Below are 27,447 nucleotides of genomic sequence, written 5' to 3' on the forward strand. Positions count from 1 at the left end.
CTAGACACACTTGCATTTAGAAGGATTAATACATACATATATATATATATATATATAAACATTAATACACACATTATCTGTGTATATTAATCAATATTAATCTTATCAATATTGATTAATAGATACATATGTGTATTTATGTGTACATACATATAATGTATGCATATATGTATATACATATAATATGTATATATAGTGTATAAATAAATGAATATATATATATACATATATATAAAATGACTTGAATTCAGTAGAGGAGAGAAAGCAAGCTCGTGAATAATCGGTCAGAGGAGTAGATTATAAAAGAGGTGCAGGGAGGCGAGTAAGGGATGAAGACAGAAGGTTCCTCCAAGGTTACCGCTTTCACTGGGTCAGGACAGCAACACGCCCCCCCACCGCCGGCTTCCCCTCCCCCCGCCTCCTGATGGGCCACACACAAAACTGCACTGTTGTTGTAAACATACAAATAGAAAGCAGCTGGCATTTACCTGGTGGTACCTCTAAGGTATATTCAAATGGAGGATCACATGAAGGGTCTGACATGTTGATAGACCTAGTTTCACATGCAGGCAGGCCATGGTGCTGCTTTTCACACCCAGGAGATTTACATTCGTCTTCCTTAACATTAAGTGTTGCAGTAAATGTGTCATTGTCATTGTTGAAAGCGTAGCTCACAGACACATCTTTGTATTTGTCCTCTGAAAGAAAATAAGACAGTGAGGACTATCTTTCATTTTTCAGAACAAATAAACCTACATTAAGTACAAACCCCTTAACATATATTTTTAAAAATATCCAAACATCAACAAAAATATCCCCAGGAACATAAAATGGGGAAGGAACACATCAGTGCCTCCTTGTTATTCTTTCATGATTGTCTTCACATCACTGTCCCATCAGAGACCGCAGCTCACGAGTCTGTGTTTGGATGGTTACCGGATTCATGTGTCTTCCCAACTGGACTGTAAATTCCATAAGAGCGAAATCTATTTTGATCATCACCGTAAATTCAGATCCTTGTGTAAAACCTGTCATTAGTAGGGTCTCAAAAGTGGTTGAATTACGCAAAAAAGAGCAATAGACCTGACAAATTTCTGATTCCAGCTCTATCATTTGCCTTGCTTTCTAAAGTGTAGTACTTGATGATCTCTTTCTCCTGATACGTAGAACATTAATGGTTTAGAGAGCAGAGGCCTCACGGTCCCTTTGCTTCTGTAAAGTTATGACAACAGCTCCTCCTCACACTTTCTCGAATGTCATCTCACACTCTGCCCTTCATTCGAACAGATTCCATTGACTCAAAAAAACACCTTCTCAGTACACGCTGATTGACTCATTCGTTTTTTAGTGCAACAAAAATTATGATGCACTTATTTTAAAACACTGTCCCAAGCAACAGGAATACAAATGTTCCACTTTGGGGTCTCTAACGTGGAGATGGGCACAGGAATGGGCTAGAGAGGACAAGAAAAACACCAAAAAACAAGATGATTCACAAAGCAACACGGGAATAAAGAAGCAGAGGAGCCTGTTGTGGTTAGAGGGCCCGTGAGGCTCTCTAGAGCACACGCCTCAGTTTGCATTTTAAAATAGGAGCAAGACATAGAAAAAGTGATGGGGGGGGGAGAGGTAGGTGAGGCTGGCATGGAATTCCAAGTGTAGGGAAAGAACCTGGGTGAACGCAGAGGCAGGAAGAGACTTGGGCTCAGAAACCTAGAAGCAGCTCTCTAAGTCTGTGAGTCTGTTTCTATTTTGCAAATAAATTCATTTGTATCACTTCTTTTCAGATTCCAAATATAAGGGATCCCCTATGGTATCTCCCTTTCTCTGTCTAACTTACTTCACTGGGTACAACAATCTCTAGCTCAGTCTCTAGAGAACAAACTTACAGGGGGAAGGATGGGGAAGGGATAGTTGGGGAGTTTGGGATGGACAGGGACACACTGCTGTATTTATGCAAAACGGGTAACCAGCGAGGACCTGCTCTACAGCACAGGGAACCCTGCTCAGGGTTATGTGGCAGCCTGGAAGGGGGAGAGTTTGGGGGACAATGGATACATGTGTATGGATGGCTGAGTCCCTCTGCTGTCCACCTGAAACTATCAAAACATTGTTAATCAGTTATACTCTAAAACAAAATAAAAGGTTAAGAAATACAACAATGAGTATTTCCCTGTTACTTAAGTGAAAAGAGTAAAAAAGTAATAATGCAAGAGGAATCTGATCATGAAGGATCATATTAATTAAGCAAACATACAAAGGCTGGTGTTTGCAATGAATATATGAAGAGCTACTGAAAGCAGGGACTCCAGCAGTGAGATTTAGAAACACGTGGCGTGCATGAGCCTTGGTCATGAAGAAGAGCCCTGGTCTCTGCTTTCACTGAGAACAGAAGAAGGAGATGGGAGAAGTACAGATACAAACTGTTTTCAAGCATCTTCTTTGAGTAGAACCCTAGCGAGACAGAGAGACAGAGGAGACTTTTTCTTCTTGATCAGCCTTGAAGGTGCTATTCACATTCCACATTTATCATTACACGGAATCCTCCCCCAACCCCAAAACAAGCTTGCTATCACCCGACTTTAAACACCCAAACTAAGGGTAAGTGGCTCCACCAGAGCTGTTTAGCTAGTAATGATTGATCCTGGTCCTCAAATCCAGGTGTGAACATGACATCAAACTTCTCACCCTGAAGGACGCTGGCTCTGAAGAGCTGGAGCTAATCATTGGTTAGAAATTAGAGCCACTGAGTTTATTTTGCTGGGGTGGGGGAGCAGGGGTCTTGGAAACAAGAAATAAAGAATGAAATCATTAAAGTGATATATGTTGCCTCTAGGTAGACAAACTTACCACATGATGGCTTAGGTGTACTAGTAGGAGCTGAAAGAAAAAAAGAGAATGCAGATGATTAAAATCAACTTTTAGGATATCTCTGCCCTTAGTCATTTTGGGGAAGGGTGGTTTACAATATCTCATCTTCATGAACTGTAGAATCTACCGAATTAGGTTTAACAGATAAGCCAGAGTTTGTGGTGCTTAGTCCCATATTTGGATCTCAAAACCTCAAAGGTTGTAAACCAAGGAGCTAGCCCCATAAAATATTTTCATGAATTTACCTAATAAGCCCAATCGTGATAATACAATATTAAGACTTTTTGAGACACATCTGATTATGGAATGGTGATGTGGCTGACTATTCAAGCAGCCAGAGGCATTTTTAAAGTCTTTATCCTTTTGATTAATCTCAAAAGAGGTTTATATAGTTATGACCCCTAGAAAAGTTCAGTTTGCATCTCTATTTGCAAAGAATGTCTTCCCTGGTGGCTCAGACGGTAAAGCGTCTGCCTGCAATGCGGGAGACCCGGGTTCAATCCCTGGGTCAGGCAGATCCCCTGGAGAAGGAAATGGCAACCCATTCCAGTACTCTGGCCTGGAAAATTCCATGGATGGAGGAGCCTGGTGGGCTACAGCCCATGGGGTCGCAAAGAGTCAGACACGACTGAGGGGCTTCACTTCATTTGCAAAGAATATCAGAAAACAGGTAAGGGCTGCTCCATGCTCTGGTTTTACTTTTGTAAGCTCTTGACCCATATACTAGACTCAGGGTCACAAATCTGTCCATCCACTGAGACAAATCTTGTGTGAGCGTATATATTTAACTGAAGAACTGGACGGAACTGTGGCTTGTGGAAGCTGCGAGATCCCTGCTAGTCTGGGATTCCAGATGCAGAAGCTGAGGCGGGAATAGCACCCCGGCAGGCTCTGATTGGCTGAGATGGAGAAGCTGAGGCGGGAACAGCGCTCCGACAGGCTCTGATTGGCTGACCCGTCGCAGACTCCGCCAACTCCTGGGCGTTCACTCCCAGATGGAGGCCCCTCACCTCTGTCTCCATACCCGCCGCCCCCGAATGCTGAGGCTCCCCCGCCACTGACTTCTTGACACGGAGCCTCCCACTGAGAGAACTGTTCTGTTTCATACCAAGACCGAAACCCACTCTTAAAAGTCCTGGTATAGCTGGTCACCTCTACGCATTTTCATCAAGTTCACCCCCGAGGGGAATGCTACGACCAGGATGCCATAGGTTATCACAGTGACACCGGCCCGGATCTCAGCGGCTCTCGCACTGCAGGCGCGGATCAGTGCTTTGGACTAACTGCCGCTCCACGGCCCCAGGATTAGAACACTCTAGTGAACATCTTGAAGAAAGAGCCTGGGGCAGACGGGGCCAGAGCAGTGCCTTCAGTGAGCGTGTCCCACGTGCGTGGTGGTGGGGTGACTGCATGACTGGGGGTCAGGTTGTCACCTATGGTTGAGGGGGTGGTTGCAGGGCTAACGGTGGATGCAGTGGTCAGTGCAGGGGTCGTCTGCTCATCTGCAAGGAAATGAACAGAGGGTCACAGTTAATGAGCTTGTCCTCTTGAAGGGCGAGGGGAAAACGCCTCAGCAAAGATTATTTCTGAAAGGAATCTTTACTAGAGGCTTCTTCCTCATTTGAATGGACGCTTGCTTGTTTCTAAAACAAGAAAGTGAGTCGAAGGTTTAACTACACGTGGCCCTTTAAGATAACTAAGAGTTCATACCACAGGAACCAGACACTGTATACCCTAAGAAGAAACCCTTCCTTCCTGGGTGTAATTCTGACGTGTGCAGCCTCCCTCCAATTGCTCCTCATTCTGTTACAACTCTCCTTATTCTAATTATTACACTAACGAGGATCCCGGTCATCCTTTAGTACTATTCATCGCATAACAGGCTTTTTACATATCCCACCCTCATATCAATCGTATGAAATGAGTATTATTATACCCCTTTTTACAAGAAGTGAAAACAGACACACAGAAAGTAGGAGCAAGCTTCCTAAAGTCAACTACAAAGTTGAAGAGGCTGGATTTGATCTCAGGGCTATGGGACTTAAAGCTTGTTATCTTTCTTCTTTGCCATGAACTTTCATAAAATAAATAATAAAATAAAACATGCCCAGAGGAAGCTTACTGGTATGGTTTTGTTGCCTAATTTAGTATCAATGTGTGAAAATTTGTAAAACAGGAAACCCACGAGCCCTACTGGGTGTGAAATAAAAGAGCTGCCTGAAGGTCTCAAGTTTCCATTTCACCATCCAGCATCTAACATGCCTAAGGCATCACAGTCAAACCTGAGGTGTTATCGCGGGTGGTCGAGTTGGAGGTGAGTGGAGGTGAGGCGTTATCCTGGGTGGTCGGGTTGGAGGTGAGTGGAGGTGAGGCGTTATCCTGGGTGGTCGGGTTGGAGGTGAGTGGAGGTGAGGCGTTATCCTGGGTGGTCGGGTTGGAGGTGAGTGGAGGTGAGGCAGCAACGCTGCGGAGTGCAGGGCTGCGGGAGGTGGCTGGTGGGGAAGTGGGGCCTGCAGGCAAGGTGGCTGTGGTCCCTTCTCCTGGAGCACCTGTAATCACAAAGGCCATCAGCATTCCCGCCTGGCAAGGCCAGGGCCACGCGGCCCATGGAGCCACTGCCTACTGATCAAGCTAAGGCCGGGCAGCAAACACTCAAGCACTCCTGCAGCATCATAACCTACCCGTCTGCAAACCCGGATGAACACCAGCGCGGCGCGGGAGAAATGACCTGAAGGGCTTTGGCATCACAACATCCATTGTAAAAGTACCCGGGGGGGGCTACCCTGCTGGCTCAGTGGTAACGAATCCTCCTTCCACTGCAGGAGACACTGGGTTCCATCCCTGCTCTGCGAACACCCCACACGCCAAGGAGCAACCAAGCCCGCGCACCGCAACTACTGAGCCTGCGCTCTAGCACCCAGAGTTGCAACTACGGAAGCCCCCGCGCCCTAGAACCCTTGCTCTGCAACAAGAGGAGCCACTGCATGGAGAAGTCCCCATCTAGAGAGGAGCCCTGCGCTCCTCACAGCTGGACAAAGCCCGCGCGCAGCAGCAAAGACTCAGCAGCAGGAATAAATCAGGCATCTGGGACCTCGAGAGAAAGTCTGGACCCGCCCTCCCAGCCAGGGAGGCCTCGCTTCCTGGCGAGGGTGGGGGGTGCCATAGGTGATACTGAAAATGCACGGAGTGGGTGCTGCCGGCTAGGCAGAGGCCGCAGAGGTGGAAGTGAGCTCTGAGGGTGGAAGGCTGCGGTGAGGTCCCCACGAAGGACCTGCCCCCCAGCCCTGCCCCGAGCCTCGGGGCGGAGGAAGCCCGCGGTGCGGGTGCTCCCTCCTGATAGTCTGAAAACAGAGCTGCAGGGGATCTCGCCTGCACCTTTGCGGAACTGGGTATGTTTTCCTCCAGCTGGAGGTCATGATGTTCCCTTCAGGATGGCGGCTGCCCTTGCCAGGGGAAAGTAGACTGGTTTAGAGCCCAAGAACATCACGCTACTCTGACAGCAGCCCACTGGGTTTCCAACCACAGAGGAGCTCATGGGTGTAGAATCAAGGATGGTGGCCCAATGAAAGCCCATCGTGTATTTCCTTAAGACGTCTCATTGTCAAGGTTCAAAGCACCCATCGTGTGTTACACCCCCCCAGACACACACACACACACACACACACACACACACACACACACACACACTTCACCCAGAATCACAGCACAGGGGAGCAACATGTATTCACTGGGTGCCAACTAGATGCCCTGTTGTCCTGGCAGAAACAAAATACGGGCTAGCTCCTGGTTGAGCTCGTGTGGTCACTTCACTGTCCTGACCCCTGGGGTCACTGGCTCAATGGTATGAGGTTGGCCTTGCTTCTGCAGTTAGACGGCTGGGTGTGTCAGTGTGTGACACGCATGTGCACGTCTCCCGATGGCTCTGACATGAGAACACAGGCTCCCTCCCATCACGCACGTCTTCCCAGATTCTGGGTCTGAGTTCTCAGCTCAGTCTCTAGAAGCCACTTAACCCCCAAATTTAACTAAAGCCACTACAGAATGGAGAACTTAAACATCCGTTCTTCAGTTCCGGATCCTCAGAAGAAGCTTCCCACAGAACCAGGAGAAGAGTAGAAACATATTTTTTTTTAAGCCTTTAAAAACTGGCAGGCACATGACGGGCCCTTCTGAAATCACTCAGGCTTGACTTCAGGCTTCCTACACACCATTTTCTACTCCCCCACTCACTAGCTCATTCTCTCTGTCCCTCCCGAGGGTCCCCAGTCCTCAGGGCATCCTGAGAGCCCTCACTCTTCCCAGTCCAGACATCCGTGACCTTCCCTCTTCAAGGGAACCTACTCTTCCTGGTGGAGTGATCTCAGAGATGGCTAGGAGTGGCAATCACAGTTTTAATGAGGTTCATTGATCCTAATAGATTTTTCATTAGTGGACTTAGTCACCGGGACAGAAGTCCCTGGTGGGACAAAGCAGACCAGTCTATGTGACAATCACCCCTGCCCTCATTCGTGGATGGGAAGCATCTGGGAAAAACTCCTTCCATCCACAACTTTTGAATCTGTGGATTTGCTTAAATCTCCAGATGTTTTAAGGGCTTTCCAGGTGGCTCCATGGGGTCACAAAGAGTCAAACACATCTTAGCAACTGAACAACGAAAGGTGGCTCAGTGGTAGAGAATCCTTCTGCCAAGGCAAGAGACGCAAGATACACGGGTTCAGTCCCTGGGTTGGGAAGATCCCCTGGAGAAGGAAATGGCAACCCATTCCAGTATTCTTGCCTGGAAAATTTCCCACGGCAGCTGGAGTCAGTGAAATGGGGTGGCTGTTTAAAGCATGTGGATTACCTGTCATGATTTTTATCCCAAAGGAATGGTTTTAATACTTCAAAATAATAATTTGATTATCGCCAAGATTATTTTTCAGAAAAGAAAAAATGTGTTTTGTTTGAAAGCATATGAAGATTTCCAAATTCTACTGTTGGGACTCAGGACCCTAATTAAATAATTTTTTTAAAAAATGCAAGAGTCCCTGGAAGAAATCCAAGAGCAAAGCTGTATTATTAACCCCTAGTGTGATTTAAAAAAGAAAAAGCAAAGGTCTGTCTCCAGTGATTTTCTGATTTTGGGAACCTGGGATTGAACTAAGAAAAGCTCTACTTTGGGGTAAAAGCCAGGAAGGATGAGACTGACAAAGACCTGAGAGGGGATGTTCTGACTCTTGGAGGGCTACAGAAAATCTAGGTGAGCGGGATCCAGGAAGATGAGGCTGCGCGTGAGCCAGAGGACACTCAGAAGCCTTCAATGCACACCCCGACATTACCTAGGGGGCTTCCCTCTCTCCCCTTCTGCCCAAGAACAGGTTTCATGACTTTAGTCCACCAACATTCCACTAAAACCTAGATGTTCTACACTTTACACACTTTAGTGAAATCACATACACAGACACTGAACGCAGAATTTAAAAGCGAACTGTTCTGATAACTTTAAAATTAGAGAGAGAGAGAGAGACGAGTTTCCCTAATCCCGTGTCAGTTAAGATCTCTGCCAACCTGTCACAGCAGTACTACCATTTTGCCAAGAGGTCAGGGGTGCTCTCGTGGTGAGACTGCCTGCACTCGTGGGAGGCGCGGTCTCTGAGGAGACTTTTCCTCGTTCAGAGATGTGTGCAGGTGAGAATGCAGTGGTGAGAGCAGGTAAGGGGCTACTTGGAGTCGGAGTGGAGGGCTCTTCGGTCGTCTTCCGTCCTGTCATGTTCACAGGAGATGCAGGAAGGAGAAAAGAAACACTTGAGTCATACCCCAAATCATACCATCTGAGCCTGCTAACTCCCCCTCCCATTACCGTGTGTACATAAATATACACGCATTTACTTTTGTATATGTACACGCACCATAGTGCCAGGAGCCATGGTATATACGTGTATATTGGGGGGGGGTGTGCATACATGGTATATATGTGTATATCAGGGTGTGTGTGCATACATGGTATATATATGTATATGGGGGGTGTGCAATCATAGTATATATGTGTATATGGGGTGTGTGTGCATACATGGTATATATGTGTATATGGGGGGTGTGCATACATGGTATATATGTGTATATCGGGGTGTGCGTGCATACATGGTATATATGTGTATATGGGGGGTGTGCATACATATGTGCACACACACATATACAAATAAAAATGCATGCAGAGGTATAGATAAAACATGTAGACACATGTAAAGCAAGCTACAAAACGGGGGCTAAAGTTGAAAATAGGGAAATGGAATCAAAAGCAGTAATTCCCTCCCCGCCTCTTATTTCACTGGTGGACTCTCACCTGTCTGAAGCACTCAGGTTCAGAAGGATGAAACACAAAATGTGAAGATGATTAAAAGAAACTATAGAAGACTGATCAGGAAAAGAATAAAGAAAGATAAAGTTGGAAGGGGTTTATTAGGAGGGCTAGGGTACCAGGAGATAAAAAATGAACCACAAACGTTCTAGACACATACATTGATTTTTTTAGTCAATCAGATTCAAACAAAGCACAATGTCATGTGGCAGCCTGGGTGGGAGGAATTTGGGGGAGACTGGATACATGTATATGTATGGCTGAGTCCCTTTCCTGTCTACCTGAAAACGATCACAGTATTTTTAACCAGTTATACTCCAATACAAAACAAAAAGTTTAAAAAAAAATTAATAAAATGGAAAAAAGAAATTCAAACAAAGCAAAGAGTGGGTAAAAGACTGGAAAACAAAGTTCACAAATGTACGAATGACCTAAGTCTACAAAAAAAATCTTTTTCATGATAACAAATGAAACAACAGTCTGAGATGCTGATGTAACACTTTCCCCAGTTTCAGTTCACTTCAGAAAAAAGAAAAGTGTGGCAAGGGGGCGGTGGAGTAGAAGGTGCACAGCTGAGATGAGCGCGCAGTGGAAGAGGCCGCAGACAGGGCGGACAAGCGCTGTGTGCCAAGGGCCAGGGCACGTGTGCACGCTTCCTCAGCAAGCAGGCTTCTTCATCCCAGAGGACGGGGAAGTACACCCGTTGTTTAAAAAATAAATAAAACAACACTGTGATCTCTGACTATTGGGATTATAGAGATCCATTTTTTCTGAATTTTCTGTTTAACCTGTGTTTACTTCTATGAATAGCAAATTTCATGTTATGCAATATCTAATTCATGAAAAGTTGAGTTCTATCACACAAGCATTTTGATTCATTCAGTTCAACAGGATTAGACAAGTGAGAAATGCACAAAAATATAGGAAAAAGGAGAGACGTGGGCAGAGGGGGCGGGCGGAGACCAGAAGGACAGAACTAAGAACAGAGATGGAAGACCCCCGAGTAGAGGGTTAAGAAAACAGAAACAGCAACGATGGAAGGAATTCGCAGCTTCATGCACAATGTGGAAGGTGACGTGAAATCCATTTTTCACTAAGTATCCATGAAATCTGCCTGAGTCACATGGAATTGCCCCGAGGCCAGAGCACACGGAAGACCCAAGAACTAGTCTGTGGTCACAGAAAGGGACAGTGCGGTTGCCTCGTGTGTTCTTTGCCAAAGAAAGACTCCAAGCCCTAAAATTCCATGACCTAGTAAGTCACAAGTGAGTATTTTAATTAACAAACTTTCATCCATAATGACACGCCGACATATCCAACTGAGTAATAAACAAGTGGCATCTTCCTGTCTTCAGTGTCAAACGCTAAATCTAAACTTTGGGGTGTCTCATCGCCAAATGTCGAGTGATGGGAGGGGCGTGGGGCTGGGAGGAGACTGGAGGGGGGCCGGCAGGGAGACGGCCGAAGGGAGGGGCCGAAGATTCTGCCCAGTGACAGTGACCCACATCCCTCACTACGGACTAGACCGGTTATTCGTGCCTTGTTTCTAGGTTAAACTACGGTGTCGGCAAGGTTCCAATGAGCCCTTCTGCTTTGAGGAAAAGAGACTGGTTTCCAGTGATCGTGTTCTTGTACTTGGGAGAGAATATTCTGGCTTGCATCGGGGGCCACTATTTTCATTTACCCTGTTTCACCCTTCGGAGGCTTGCTGTGACGGGTCCATGCAGAGAGCGTGGAAACTCTCTCAATAAGGTGAGGATCACCTACTGTTTTAAATGTTCCCTCTCTTTTCTACCCCATTCCCATCCCCTCTGGCAAAAGGAACCAGTTTCTGTGGTTGAGATGAACTTACTCTTCTGTAAAAGGCGGAGGTGCTGAGTTGTATGTCAGTAGGTGGAAGAAACTGATCATAATCTGCCATGCTTCAAAGACTTTCCTACATTTACAAGACCTCTCTGCCATGGGCTAAAGTTTCTTTACGGAGCGGACACATGTATACCTATGGCCGATTCATGTCGATGGATGGCAAAGATCATCACAATATTGTAAAGTGATTATCCTCCAAATTAAAATTCTTTTTTAAAAAATAGCAAACAATTATGAGGAGATTTCAAATGTGCCTCATTAGAGCTGTGCTTTATAACTGTTAAACCAGGATTGTCTTGGGACATTATCTATCTTCTTAATGTATAATGTCAACCATATGGTTAATCAGGGTACCTATAACATGTTTTCAATAACAATAACATTTAAGCAGTGTAATTTATTTTTAACTGGATGTAGCCTAATTTTTCTCTCTCCTTTGATATGTGAAATATATGAATTAATCGTCAGCAACTTCATTGCTTAAATTTAATTTACTTCAGAATTAGGACACTTGTTAAAACAATTCGGGTGTGACAATACAACTTGGAAATGATTATTTAAAATATCTTGATACTGTCAAAACTTTTCTGTTGCAGGAATTTATATATATATATATATTTTTTTTATTATGTTTAGAATTCTAATTTATCATATAGTTCCCTAACTATGAAGCTCTGCAGTCTAACCAAAATAAATTGATTTCTTTACAATGATCAAATTTAAAAAGAGATTGAAAACTTGCCATATGGTTTACTGTCAGGTGTAAGAAAAGCTATAATTTATACACAATAATTCATCTACAAATAATAATAATATATTCAGGTAGTTATCAAACTTTATATCTTACAAGTAGGAATATAAAGAACAAGAGAATGTCAAGGGCCATTCATGATTATAAGGCTTGTCTGTACAAAAAGATTTCACTAGAATATTATAGAAAATTTTATCAGCATTAAATATACAAAGTTAGCAACAAAAATTAAAATAAGCAAAATGTAAATACCTTGAGTCTGAGGAACGGTAGAATTTCCTGAAAAAAGGAAAACAAACGTCTCTTAGAAAGTTTCAAATTTCACACATACATTTGTAAATATATATGTAGCATCTCCATGTTAATTCACATTCACACAGTCACAATTTTCAGTACCTTTCTCCCTGTGAAACCATAGCTATTCTCTTAATGTCATGTTTATAAAGCCCAAGTATGTCAAAATTACACTATTAATATTAGTTTTTGAATTCTCGGGTAAAATAAAAATAATAAACTAAAGGAGAACTGTTGGAATTAATTTCAAGTCTGCAAAAAAATTTTAAAGGACTTCTGTAAAGTTCTTCCCAAACGAATTCCTTTATTGAGATGATAAATATTGATTGCTTACTATGTTCTGTACATTATGCCACATTCTGGAAAAACTATGATCAAGATAAAGAAATCCTATGCCCTCAATGAACTTAGTCCAATGTGAGATATAGACAAAAAAGAAAGAAAGAAAAAAGAAAAAGTCATACAGTGTGATGACAGACAAGAGGAAATATGATATAGAAAAGAATATGCTGCTGCTGCTAAGTCGCTTCAGTCGTGTCCAACTCTGTGCGACCCCATAGATGGCAGCCCACCAGGCTCCGCCGTCCCTGGGATTCTCCAGGCAACAACACTGGAGTGGACTGCAGCCTACCAGGCTCCTCTGTCCATGGGATTTTCCAGGCAAGAGGACTGGCGTGGGGCGCCATTGCCTTCTCCGGAAAAGAGTATGAGGATCACCTAATTCAGACCCCCAGTGTTGGTGGCCGGCTGGTGGAGGAGGTGCTGGAGAGGGTTTCTTGGTACATTTAGTGTGTGAGCTCAGGGATTATGGTCAGCTACTGAACTGGCGTGATGAGAACTGGATGCCAGCCATGGAGCAAGGTGTGGATCCCTCCGCCATCTCAGGAAACAACTATTGAAAAGAAAGATCCTGTTGGTTCTCCCCCAAAAGACAGGCAGCTGATCTTGTGAGAGGGCAGCGGGCATCAGGTAGCATAATGGATGGGCCAGTGTTTAAGCTACTTCCTGCCTCGAGATTTTATTTTCTGAGGACAAACAGATCTGAAGAAACTCTCTCCCCTCAGAAACACCATCAGAGGTGTATCAGCTAGGAGTGTTCTTCAATTACATTCCCTGGTTTGCTCTTCAAAATAAAACATATTCTTGTATTAGGAGATCAAACCAGTCAACCCTATAGGAAATCAGTCCTGAATATTCATTGGAAGGATGGATGCTGAAGCTCCAATACTTTGATCACCTGATGTGAAGAACTGGCTCACTGGAAAAGACCCTGATGTTGGGAAAGATTGAAGGCGGGAGGAGAAGGGGACAACAGAGGATGAGATGGTTGGATGGCATCACTGACTCAGTGGACATGAGTTCAAGAAAGCTCCGGGAGTTGGTGATGGACATGGAGGCCTGGCATGCTGCAGTTCATGAGGTCGCAAAGAGTCGGACACGACTGAACGACTAAACTGAACTGATTTTATAGATAGATAAATAGATACACACACACATATACTATACATTATTTATATTATAATATGAGCTTCCCTGGTAACTCAGATGGTAAAGAATCTGCTTGCAATGCAGGAGACCCAGGTTCAATCCCTGGGTTGGGAAGATCCCTGGAGGAGGAAATGGCAACCCATTCCAGTATTCTTGCCTGGAGAATCCCATGGACAGAGGAGCCTGGCGGACTATAGTCCGTGGAGTCACAAAGAGTCCAACACAACTGAGAAACTAACACTTTTCAGTTTCATATAATATTCATTATATATAAATATTTAACAAAATATTCAGGCACTACAGCAATGTAACTGGAAAGACACTTTCATTTCCATAAGCCATATCCAGTAGACTACATGTATTTTTTTAAATATTTCAATTAGTTTTTAGAATTTAGCTACATTGCAAAGTAGGAACACATAGAAAGACAATCTGCATGAATTAGACTAGTCAAAAATCTAAATAATATGTAAAGGACATGTGTGTATGTAAAGTGTGTTAGTCACTCAGTTGTGTCTGACTATTTGCGACCCCATGGACTGGAATCCCCCAGGCTCCTCTGTCCATGGGATTCTCCAGGCAAGAATACTGGAGTGAGTTGCCATTTTTTCCTGCAGGGAATCTTCCTGACACAAGGACCGAACCCAGGTCTCTTGCATTGCAGGCAGATTCTTTACCATGGAGCCACCAGGGAAGCCCCTCTAAAGGACATATCCACACTCAGAAATCCTCTGACCACTGTTGCATAAATATACACAACAGATGCTTCTGTAGAGGTTATCTCTCCGCGCGAGATAAAGAGAGGGTGGGAACTCCCTGGTGGCCCAGTGCTGAGGACTCCGAGCTTTCACCGCCGAGGGCTCAATCCCTGGTCAGGGGTGGGGAACTAAGATCCCATAAGCCCTGAGGTGTAGCCAAAAAAAAACAACAAACAAAAACATGATAACGTAGAGGAAGGTTGAAATTATGTCAATATTTAGAGGAGACTAAACTACAAATGTCTGTATAGTTTGTCAACATCCCATCATAATTGGAAGTTCTTCCAAAATTATATAAGCAGTGATTTCAAGGGTCTGTTGCATTTCATGCATCAGAACATTAGCAAAATCACAGGCCGAAGGGACTCTGCTGAATCCTTCTCACTAAACAGGAAGACCTGATGAGAAGGGTTTTGTGAGATATGTAACTATGTCACTGTTTAGCCATCTGGTCAACGCGTTTGGTCACTGAGAGGTCTGATCGGCCAACAAAGCTAGTGGGTTACTGTGTTGTGTGATACAGGCAGGCAGCTCTCTTTATACCCAAGTTCATGTATGACTAGGAAGCAACCACCTACTGTTAGTGGAATCAAACAGACCTGGAAAAGCAAATAAAATATCTGCCTAAAGCAATTAATAACTTATGTAAGACAGGTGCCTATCATACAGTTGTGTCCAACTCTTTGTGGCCTCATGGACTGGAGCCTGCCAGGCCCCACTGTCCGTGGGATTCTGCAGGCAACAATACTGGAGAGAGTTGCCATTTCCTCCTCCGGGGGATCTTCCAGACCCAGGGATAGACCCCGCATCTTTTGCATCTCGTGCATTGGCAGGAGAATTCTTTACCACTGAACTCCCTAGAAAGCTATTTAATATTAGGAGGTTGTGCTAATACAAATAGCATTACAACAGGTGTCAAACTTATATGAACAATACAGGGAAAGTTTGGAAAACAGGTGAAGAAAAATGTGTGAAATAGCAGTAGGAATTATGAGGGTACATGCTTAGGATATGACAATCAAGAGAAGGCATCAAGATTTCTCAGTTTTGTCTTTTTTGCATTGAACGGTCTCTTGGGTTCCACACACACATATCATACCCAATAAATATAATAAAATAGAGCACCATTAGATATCAAGTGTTTCTGTATATTATAATTTGACTTTTTTTCTTCTGGGAATAACGTTTCTTACCCTTTAACAAAAAAAATGTATATATATGGTAAGAACCAGTTTTCATCGGTTAGACAAGGGACTATTTAGACATATTCCAGTAGGTGGCACAAGAGCACCAAAAATCTGCAACTCATTTCCTTGCATTCTCATCCCGCTGCTGTGCATCACCCAGGGAGCTGCCTGGGTACATTACACAGATGAAAATGGAGATAACCGGCCACTTGATCTTCAAAGCCATGTTATTCTAACACATGTCTTGTTACTGAATTTACCTTTCCCAATATGTTTCTTTTACAACTCAAAATGTTTAACTGATTGCAAATCAAAGTTACCTTGAAGTCACACCCCTAAGTCCCCCACCAGAGATTTCAGCAAAAACTAGGAATCAATTGAGCGAAAATGACATTTCAAAAGACATACTTGAGCTTTAAATACCAACTATTCCTATCACCACCACTGCCCCAGCCCCCTACTCCCTCAAAAGGAATGGAACGCCATTTCCAAAGGGACCTAAATCTGTCTCGTTTGGCAAATCTAAGAAAGGTACAAGGACAGAGGGGTGAAACAGAAGAGATAAAATAAATGCTGATTTTCAGCATCCAGCCTCCAATGAATGGTTGCATGTTTTGAAGGTTAAAAATGCACACCTGACCTCTGTAAACACAAAGGCAATATAAAAATGGAAAAGGCAAATCAAGACAAGAAAAAAAAAATACAGGTCAAGCAAAACAGATAGGTATGATTTTCCTTGCTTACTAAGGCATTATAATAATAAAACAGAATAATAAATATAAAAGGATTCTACCTTAACTTATTCTTTAAATGTATGATCAACAAACAGCAAATCCAACAAATATATCCAGTTACTACGTATCTATGGAATAAGTCTTCATGCAAGTGACAAAGCATTAACTAGATTTCAGAAAATTATAGGAATTAGTCTTTCCTTCCCTCCTTCAGTAAATATAATAATTAGAGCAACAATTTGCCAAAAAGCTGTGTATTAGGCACTATGAAAGCCTCTTTACATGTTTTTGCCCTTAAGCATCCCAGCAAGTCAATGAGTCAGCAATTATTTTTCCTATTTTATAGGGAATGAAACGGACACTAAAGGAGCTTAGTAAATTATTCGGTCGCACACCGAGCAAGTGGTAGATGTGAAAGAGGCTGTCTGATACTAGTTCTCCTATTTTTTATGCAGAATTTGTATTAAAACATTGCTTACATTTTTTAAATGTCTGAAGTCCCATTTATAAAACAGTTGCTTCTTACCACCAGAAAATCATTTTAGATACTTCAACTGGTATAGGAACATAGGATTTTAATATCTATTGACATGGAGCTCTTTTGACAGATAAGGAAACTAAAGCTCAGTGAGTTTAAATGTCTTTCCGATTTCATCCAGTTTAACTCGGAGATTTACTGATGACTCAATGGTAAAGAATCCACCTGCCAATGTAGGAGACGTGGGTTCGATCCCTGAGTCAGGAAGATCCCGTGGAGAAGGAAATGGCAACCCACTCCAGTATTCTTACCTGGGAAATCCCCTAGACAGAGGAGTCTGGCGGACTACAGTCCATGGAGTCACGAAAGAATAAGACATGACTTAGCAATCGAACAACAACAACGTGATTTATAAGCTCCATCAATTACCTCAGAATTTCAACATCCCTTTGGGGAAGCCTCATTCTTAGATACAATGGGCTTCCAAGAAACACAGACTGAAATCTATAAGGACAGAGACCAAACTAAACAGAAGAAAGACTTGGGAGAAACAAGAGAGTGCAAGGAACAGACAGACTCCTGAAAACTCGGATTCTTCTTCTCGGAAGTGAGACAGTAGTGGATCCACGAACAGAAGAAGGGGCGCTAAAAAGCAACATTTCAAGAACAAGAAAGGAGGTCGGTAGATACTGGTTAAAATCTTTAGGAAAACCAAACAGCAGGACAGCAGAAAATACCTTTTAAAGACGGCCCAGAAGCTCAGGGTTTGTGCTTCCTTCTGGAAAGCCGGAGGATGCGTAACAAACAGGTAAAGGGCCAAGCCCTGGTCTTACTATAGATCTCACAATCCCATCTCGTCGGAAACGCCAGAGAGCAGTCGGCATTGTCCTCTCCTAACAGAGGAAGTCTCGATAGCTAAATACATGCAAGGCTAAAGAGCTCCTGGCAGGAGGAGTTTGGTTTTAAATGCAGATATGATTCTAAAATGTCCCAGGCTTATTCAACTAACACACTGCCATTGGGGAAACATATTTAATGCTCAATCCAGTAGTTACTCTAAAGAGACCCAGGATGAGTAAAATACCATGTGTGAACCATCAGAGGGGGATTCAGAGTAAGTCACACATTGAAATTTATTTTTTAAAAGTGCAAATTGCTGAATGATGGCTATAAAAGAGGTAGCTTCTTACTTAGAAAAAAAAATGATGGGGGCTCATGGAAGGCAAGGAAGGGTGTGAACAGAACCGTGATGAACTAACAGAACTAAAACCAAGCTGAGGGACTTCCCTGGTGGTCCAGTGGTTACAACCTCACCTCCCAGGGCATGCGGGTTCCATCCCCAGTCAGGGAGTTAAAGATCCCACATGCCTCACAGTCAACCAAAACATAAAACAGAAACCATACTGTAAAATTCGTTAAAGGCTTTAAAAATGGTCCACATAAAAAATGCAATCTTTAAAATAAAAGCAAATAAATAAAACCAAGCTGAGACCTTACCCTTTAGTGTGTATGTGTGTGTACTCAGCTGTGTCTGACTCTTTGTGACCCTATGGACTGTAGCCCGCCAGGCTCCTCTGTTTGTGGGATTTCCTAGGCAAGAATAGTAGAGTGGGTTGCCATTTCCTTCTCCAGGGGATCTTCCTGACCCAGAGATGGAGCCCAGGTCTCCTGTGTCTCCCTGCATTGGAGGCAGATTCTTTACCACTGAACCACCAGGGAATCCCTTATCTTTCAGTATTTGTACCCAAATCTTTGAGGAAGGAAAAATAAAACATTTCTGAAAATGGTTTACTCTTATTATGTGCGTGCTTTAAAACTAAACAAACAAGCAAAAAAGTCTGTGAACAAACCTACATCTCCTAAAAGGAGTGGGATGTGGGAGAGAGAGGGTGGTGGGTGGGCTTCCTGGGGCCGGGGGTTGACAGCTGGCTGCAGGGCTGGCACTGATCCAATTCTGGGTCAAAGTCCATGACTTCGCATCCACAGACTTTTTTAAAAAAAGGAACCAAGAGTGAAATCTAAATTATAGTGGATTGGCCAAGAGGTTATGGAAAAACCCAAATGAACTTTTTGGCCAACCCAGTACTAGCTTCTAGTGAACTAAACACTAGACAGTAAGAAATAAACGGGAGAACGACGCTAGGTTGCAGCGAGTCCGCCTAACCAACCTGTCTCCCCTCTTGCAAACGGGATCCCTAGGTCTGCTGAGGCTGCCCAGAAGGGAAGGGAAGTACAAGCAGAGTCTGATACCACGCGCTAGTAACTTCTCATTTCCTCTTGCTGAAAACTCCGAACAGAAACACTTGATTGACTTTCAAAATCATTAAAGGAACCCGGCCTAATGGGAAAAGCTCCCCTTTCAAACAGAAGAGGTTCTCAACACGCTCTTCTCATCAGAAGGCTGTTTGCACAGCGAAGAGCAGCCTTGGTGGCTTTTCTGCTCTTGTGGTTTCTCCTCCTCCAGGCTACTTCTGTTTTTCTGATTCTGAGTCTTTATAGGAAAGGAAGAGGTGTAGCCGTGCGGTTAAGCGCGCAAGCCTTTGCAAATGGTGCAGCGCGTTGCCATGGCAGCGGCGGCAGCGGCCCCAGCCCCGGGTTAAACCACAGCTTCTCTAGTTGATGGCGAAGCCGGCTGATAAGACGACGAGCTCGGGCTGCAGCCCTAAGTTTCGGAGCTCTTTGTTTTTTTTCAATGAAAGGGTGTTTCAAAGAGAAGGTGGAGAATTAGGAGGGTGGTTTGTCTCCCTTGGAAGCACTCCATTTGGAAAGGCGTTTGCAGATCATATTTTAATGAGGAAAAAAAAAAAGTTCAATCCAAGCTCCTCTTCAATAAAGTAAAAAGTCACCCTCTCTTGGGCCCGCAGTGAAATTGGATTCATTAGTTACATAATGCAGCTTAGAGAAAACAGGTTCCAAAGAGAAAAGTAAGACAGATGTGTTTATTTGTAAATAGAATTCACACTCCTTTAACCTTAAGATTACAAAATGACCAAACAGAGCAGAGGTGAAGATATTTCACCAAGTGCAGAGTTCTTTATCATCACCTACGAATGTTACTCTCCCGCTACGACATACCACATCACACCCTTTGCAAGCAAATGTTCTGAGCTAAATATGTTCAGTGACTTCCTTAATATCACACTTGAAGTCTCCTGAAAGGTCACGCCTGAGAACACAGAGGTGTATGGGTGCGTTTTGGTACCTCGGCCACATTACCAACCGGCTGCAGCCCCGGTTAGTAACCGTTCTCCATGCCGACTGTTTCTACCAACTGCCCTAGGTCCTAGCTAAAGACAGTTAGTTCCTGATGTAGAAAAGGTTGAAAGAATATAGGAACATCCATAAAGTATCAGCTCTGGTTGGTAACCATTTTCCACGCTGAGTATTTCTACCAACTGCGCTGTTGCTGTTGTTGCTCACTTGCCAGCTTGTGTCAAACTCTCTGAGATCCCGTGGACGACAGCACCTGGGCTTCCCTGTCTTTCCCTACCTCCCAGAGCTTGCTCAAGCTCATGTCCACTGAGTCTGTGATGCCATCCGACCGTCTCACCCTCTGCTGCCCCCTTCTCTTTCCGCCTTCAATCTTTCCAACTGCCTTAGGTCTTAGCTGAAGATAGTTAATGAGACATAAAATATTAAAATAGCATATGAACACCCATAAATTATCAATCCTGGAAAAGGTCATGAGATCATTTTTATTGAATGTTTTCAGGAAGATTCATATTGGGTCAGCTTCTTGGGCTTTTATGTGTCAGGAAATTTTCCTCTCTCTTAGGTAAAAAGGAACATTTTTGGAATACCTACTCTCTTTGGAATATCTCTGTGGGGTGTTAGTACTCTTGCTTCATATATGAGAAATCAAGGATGCTCACAGTTTGAATAAATTGAATTAAATGAATATACAGAGTGAGTAAGTTAACAGTGCAAAAACTCAGTCCCACCTCTACCAGACAGCAAAGAGCCAGCATTTTTTATCAACCACATAAGGCCACCCCCTGGCACTGCAAGATTCAGAGCATCCGTTTCACATTATTCTTGAACTTTGCTCATACTCCATGAATATCTAGAACCTGGGCTCTGAGCTTCTTTCCCCAGTCTTTCCCCTAGTCTGACTCTTACCATGTCCTATTTCACCAACCTTAACACTCGGTCCTAAACTGTGACCCTCCCCCTCACTTTCCCATGCATTTTAGATACAGCCACAAGGAGTCCACTTTTAAAGTGTACTGATATGCTTTATTCTTGTTAAAATAACTTAGTAGAAGATTCCAGAATCTTTACTGTTATTATTGAAAGCCCTCCCCAGTCTATCTCCAAATTGCCTTTCCAATGACATTGTCAGTATGCTTAAATGAAATTACCTATTTAACTTCAAATTCAGTTTAAGTGTGATTTATTGCAACCAAATAGGGTTTCAGAATACGTCCCCACTTCCCTTTCAGTTTAATTTTACCCTAACCTGGAATATCTTTCCTTCTTTTAAAGACCCTGAGTCATGGCCATCCAAGATGTGATTCAAAATCCAACCTCATGTAAATTTTCCTGGTCCCCTCAGGTCACCAAGGTCTTCCAGTGTTTAGAATAATAATAATGTATGGCACTCACGGGCATACATATCATGAATAAACCTATCTATTTAGTTATCTCTTTACATGGAATGGTCCAGTTAAGGTCGTAGGTGTTTGGAACAGCACAGGAGGGCTTGAATCTCTCCATCTCCACTCTCTAGCTGTGTGACCTTGCAAAACTGACATACCCTCTCTGAACATCAGTTCTCCAGTTAATCTATAATATCTACTCATAGGGCTGTATGTCTGTTAGGTAAGACAATGTGATGCACTTAATGAGAGCACTTAGCCCCTAAGTAATCACTGAGCCCTTCCTCACTTAGGGACTTAAATGGATAACGACCACTGTTTTTCTCATGGACACCATGATTATCACCTTTGGGCATTTGACTTGCTAACTCTATCTGTGTTTCTTAAAGTTGCTGGTGAATCGTCAGCCCTTGCATTTTACACAGTGACTATTTATGGACGGTAAATAATAAATATCTTGGGTTTTAGTCTTCATACAGTTCGTACATGGTAACACAACATTGAGCAACATAATTTTGAAACTCATTGTAAGATATGGGATGTGTAATTTCTCATTTCATAAGACAGTATTGTGGTTCCTCTTGGCATTTTCATGTGCTTTCAAATTTCCATACCCATCTCTATTTATGTCCTGCAATGAAGAACAAAATGCAAAACCGTACCCACAGCAGATTGAATAATATTTGTGAGCTTTGTTCTCCTTGTGTGTAGGTAGAGACAGAATCATTACACCTCATGTATGTATAGGTACAAAGGAGGATTAGATTGAGTAATATTTGTGGAGGGTTCACAAAATGGACAGCAGGCACACAAGTGGTGTTGAATCAATGTTCATTACAGTAACGTCCAACCACCACTCTGCTTTTTTCACTTGGTGACCCTCAGTAGTCCTAATTTTCAAAAAAGAGTCAGGAATCCAGGGGTAGTTAAAACTACCATTTTAAGAGGCTCTCAGGGCTAAGTCATCTATTCATTTAATTGGCAATCAAAATCTCATTTTATTTTTCATTATGAGTTGGGTAAGAATCTATATGTGCGTACCATCTTGAATTCTCGATTTTTGCAACCCTTTTGTAAGGTTAATGCAACTTGTGCTGGGAAAAAAAGGAAAGACTCTGAGTTCCATGCAGAATATGTCATGTGCCCTTAGTAAGGATGTGCTTTTCATATACAGTGCTGTGTCTTCTATATTTCTTTTGCATGCTCCCCATCCCTTGGATGAAAGACTGTTGCTGAAGCTCCAATACTTTGGCCACCTGATACAAAGAGCCAACTCATTGGAAAAGATTCTGATGCTGGGAAAGATTGAAGGCAAAAGGAGAAGGAGCAGCAGAGGATGAGATGGTTGGATGGCATCATCGACTCAATGCACATGAGTTTGCACAAACTCCAGGAGATAGTGGAGGACAGAGGAGCCTGGCGGGCTGTACTCCATGGGGCTGCAAAGAATCAGACATGACTTAGCAACTGAATAACAGCATTCTCTGGAGGGCTTTGAAGAAATTTTATCAAAGAAGGGCTTATGAGTGAAAATAAAGATACCAGCCCTCAAAAACATGTGCTTTCCTAATGACCCCTCAGCTGTGATTTCTATCTCGGGCAAGCAGTGGCAATGGCTGGGGCCCATGGGTTCTGAGCCCCAGGCCTCCCTTCCCAAAGGTGCTCAGACATCAGACCCATGCCGTCTGGGATCCAGCCTTCTGGCCGTCACCCAGAACACTACCCCAGAACCCCTCACCCACTGACACCGATCTTAAGTTTGACAATTGAACAAAAAAATACATGATAGTGATAGCCCATGAAAGACTTTTCTTATTGCCTCTGATTTACATTTATAGGATAGCAGAGGCTAACACAATATTGAAATACTAAGTGGTACAAAAGAACTACAGGAATACTGTACAGCTCAAGCTTCTATCTATGTATCTCTGTCCTTTGTAAAGGTAATATAGCAAAACTGTAAATAAATTGTATGCACACCAAAAGATAATAATAATCTGCCGGATGGAGACAGGTGTGGCTTCTTTTCAGCCTCACGTCCAGTTCACTGTCCTCCTTAGCGACTGGCCGAGGCATTGCCCAAAGTCAAAAGAATACCAGAGGCTTTTGTGCAAGCTCTGCTAAGGTTGTCACTCTTTTAAAACCTCCAGACACGGCTTCCTTAGACCCGAGTCCTGAGTGTCCAGGGCCAGCTTGGGGGCCCAGACACCACATCAACTCTCTGTGTATTGAGTTGAAACTGGTTTGACTGAATCGAGTTGTTAAAAAACACAACAGCGTTACAACACTGAAGAGTGGATGTGCGGTGGCCTAGATAAAATGCCTCAGCACAGGTCTGTTTCTCATCGCAACTACGTCTTTACTTACTTTTCACATTAAGGTGCCATCTTCATCTCACAGAGCATGCATACCCTCGAGTCTGAGGTGTCGTCCTCAATCCTGGGGCAGGAGCAAACTCTGGGCAGGCAGAGTTCTGAAATGGTGCTTTCCACAGGCTTTGGTCATCATTTTAAGTGAAGTCAGCAGTGACGACAGAAATTAGCCCACCCTTTTAGATCCAGGAGCCACTGGTCAGATAAAGGGGGCATTCAGGGTAGGGAAGCCTGAGACTCTGTGCACCACTGCAAAAGGCATGGGGTCAGTCCCTGGCCAGGGAACTAGAATCCTGCAAGCTGTGAGGTGTTACCCAAAAATGTGTGCATGTATGCATGTATGTGTGTGTGTGTGTGTGTGTGTAATAAAATAAAATGGATAGAGATACCTTCCTTCCCTTTATAGTGATAAAATGATCCTAGGAAAACAAACCACATGGGTTTGAATTATCAATTCATTAACATATTTGCATAATGTATACCTAATTTACAGAGATAGGAAAATCATTTTTATGCTTGATCTATAATAAAGGAAATCTGATTCCTGGCCTAGTATGTCATTTCATGTCATAGAACAAAAAGGATACTTGGGCTGAGATAATTCTTATGGAAATCTCATGAGAAGCTCAGAGATTTAATTTTTTCACATCGTTTGTCTCTTTATGAGAATCTATTCCAGTTGACCCTAGTGAGGGGGAAGGTGAGGTCAAAGGTAAATAAATTCCTACAGTTAATGAGATATTATCAATGTTATATGCTTTTTTAAAGAATGAAAGTTACATGTGAATGAGATAAAGGTAAATTTGAGCACATTTAGTGAGAAAGCATTGGGTTTTTTTTTTTTCTATTATAAGTACTTATTTCATAGTCTCTCACCTATCTCAAGAAAATTACATGTCTTTCAAATTTAGATTTTGTCCCTGATAGCTCAGTTGGTAAAGAATCCACCTGCAATGCAGGAGGACTGGGTTCAATCCCTGGGTTGGGAAGATCCCCTGGAGAAGGGAAAGGCTACTCACTCCAGTATTCTGGCCTGGAGAATTCCATGGAGTGTATAGTCCATGGGGTCGCAATGAGTCAGACATGACTGAGTGACTTTCACTCACTTTCACTTTCTCACAAAAATGAATTACACATCAAAAAACTACAGTTACTAGAGTCTTACAGTGAGTAGAATTGAGAAATATTTAAAGTTTTCCAAGGATGACTGGAAAAAATTTGTTATAACTGAAATCAGGCTTTCAGATTACAGAAATAGTTAACTGAAATTCACATGCTATATAACTGTTAATAGATTATTTTAAAGAATTATGCATTTGTCTCATGCATTGAACATGGAATGGTGTTCTGTTTCACATATGATAATATACATGTTTCAATGCTATTCATGAGACAAATGCTCAGGGCTGGGGCAATGGGATGACCCAGAGGGATGGGATGGGGAGGGAGGTGGGAGGGGGGTCCAGGAAGGGGAGCACATGTAAACCCATGGCTGATTCATGTTAATGTATGGCAAAAACAACTACAATATTGTAAAGTAATTAGCCCCTAACTAAAATAAATAAATTTATTAAAAAAAAAAAAAGAATTATGCCAACTAGTGGGGGCACTGCAGAGTTTCCAGAAATGGAGTGGGAATTCTGGTAGAGAGGTTTTGCAGTATATGGTACAATTAAAGTTTTTGGTAAATTAAATAAAGTCACTTTGGTATATGCATGGGAAAGGGAACCTAGAAGTGTTTACATCGTTATATTAACTAATAAGTATTATTAACTGCTTACCTTATTATCCATCTATTCACATATTTCTATGTCTACATTGTTATCATGAATATTATATTTGTAATTAGAAAATTAATATTGACTGTGTGCTAAAGAAGTTCTTTTAAAGCTACATTTAATCTCTATATTTTCTGCTAATTGGTTTTGAGACAATGATTGAAAGAATATGAAACAGAATGTAGCTATGTTTTTAGAAGTTAAGGATCATGTCATACAATGTCCTCAACTTGTGGATTCTTAAAAACTGCACTGACAGTTATAATATATCAGAACAATGGACCCACTGTGAATCTTAGAACATGTAGCCACATCTTTTGAAAATGGAGAATATAAAATAGAATTGGGAAAATGAGAAAATATTTGAAATGGCTTAGAGCATCCCTCTAAACGTAGAAATGACAGCAACAATAGTCATGGTGAAGATGACAGTACTAGTTAATGTTGACTAAGCCCTTGCTCTGCTAGTATGATGGGCTTCCCTGGTGGTTCAGTGGAAAAGAATCCACCTGCCAATGTAGGAGACATGAGTTTGATCTCTGAGTTGGGAAGATCCCCTGGAGAAGGGAATGGCTACTCACTCCAGTATTCTTGCCTGGGAAATCCCATGGACAGAGGAGCCTGGCGGGCTACAATCTGTGGGGTCGCAAAGGGTCGGACATGACTTAGCAACTAAACAACAACCGCTAGCATGACCCTGGGAGCTTAGACAGATAGTCCTCCCTTTATGAGGTGCCCGGACACTCTGCTCGGTCTTGACTAATACTGATAACCCCCTTCCCTCGCTGCTCCTCTGGAAAGCTCCCAAGCCACTAGATCTTCAAGACCATTCTTTCTTTGATATACATCCCATGGGGTGCTAGGAGGCATCACAGAATCACCGTGGACTGGACCAGCACACAGAGTGCACGGCCCTGTGGTCCAGGCTAAGAGGGCGGGGGGCTCAGAGGCTCTGCTTCCACCCGTGGATTTAGGTCCCGAGAGTGAGGCTTGCCTTCTTATCTAAATACTGGGTGGATAAGACCCGTCTGGCCGTGGTGTGGTGAAGACGAGGGATCCGTAAAGACTCAGAGGCGTAGTAAGCTTTCCAAGTCACAGGCAGCTGCTTTCATTGCCAGGGATGCAAATATGAAGCAGGAAAGGGCTACAGAAAGGTCATAGCGAAGACCCGGTGGACGTTTCCATGTGCAAATCTGTGTCCACTGATACTTGCGTGAGGGCGTCTGTGATGGAGGTGCTACCTGAATTTCAGAGGGGAGGTCAGTGCCACGTTGACGAGACCAAGTCACTGTGGTAACAGTCTAGCTGCAGAGTGGCACATATGCCAGTGGGAGTCACAGAACCCCGGTGAGCCCCAGTGAGCCCAAGTGAACCCCAGGTTTCCGCATCATTGTGAGGAGAAAACAGCACACTGTGAGTTACTCAGTCCTAGAGGAAGCTAGTTTGATAATAAAATCCTCTTGAAAATTACTCATCATTAGTATCTATGTTCAAGAGAGAGCATCACAGTTCAGTTGGTCCATCAGACAAACCCCAGTTCAAATCCATTCAACAAGACACCTGATCAGGAACTCTTCAAAAGTTCCAAGATCATAAAAAGCAAGGAAAGATGTAAGAATGGTCACAGGTCCAAGGAGACTGGAGAGGCCTGGTGAGTAATCAGTGTGGCGTCCTGGACTGGTACTGCAGCAGAAGGGGGACACTGGCATTAAACACTGGTGAAATCTCAATGTCTATTTCTCAATTTTGACAAATGGACCGTGGGTATGTAAAAGGTTAAAATTTGAGGAAGCTGGGTGAAAAGTAGATGCGAACTTTCTTTGCAACTTTTCTGTGAATCTAAAATTATTCCCCAATTAAACATTATTTTAAAAAGAGTTTTATTTTTATGCTTCTGAGAAACATAAAGATTTTCTCGCACTCTTACATAGAATT

General features: G+C 43.1%; 1 protein-coding gene across 9 annotated transcripts in view; it reads right to left on the bottom strand.

The window, feature by feature from the left end:
• Positions 1-27,447, bottom strand: part of PTPRC (protein tyrosine phosphatase receptor type C) — a 118,877-nt gene that overhangs the window by 52,532 nt on the left and 38,898 nt on the right. For 2 of the 9 annotated variants that reach the window (XM_081493082.1, XM_081493081.1), the window contains exons 3-8: positions 12,078-12,104; positions 8,419-8,613; positions 5,154-5,420; positions 4,305-4,373; positions 2,851-2,880; positions 489-698 (exon numbers count right to left, since the gene is read on the bottom strand). In XM_081493082.1, coding sequence (XP_081349208.1) covers positions 489-698; positions 2,851-2,880; positions 4,305-4,373; positions 5,154-5,420; positions 8,419-8,613; positions 12,078-12,104 — 798 coding nt within the window. The remainder of the gene's footprint in view (positions 1-488; positions 699-2,850; positions 2,881-4,304; positions 4,374-5,153; positions 5,421-8,418; positions 8,614-12,077; positions 12,105-27,447) is intronic. The other 7 variants (XM_081493086.1, XM_081493085.1, XM_081493088.1 and 4 more) reach the window with 4 other exon arrangements.

This window comes from Giraffa tippelskirchi, chromosome 5, assembly GCF_054371585.1.
Source record: "Giraffa tippelskirchi isolate mGirTip1 chromosome 5, T2T-mGirTip1v1.2.pri, whole genome shotgun sequence".
NCBI classification, from domain to species: Eukaryota; Metazoa; Chordata; class Mammalia; order Artiodactyla; family Giraffidae; genus Giraffa; species Giraffa tippelskirchi.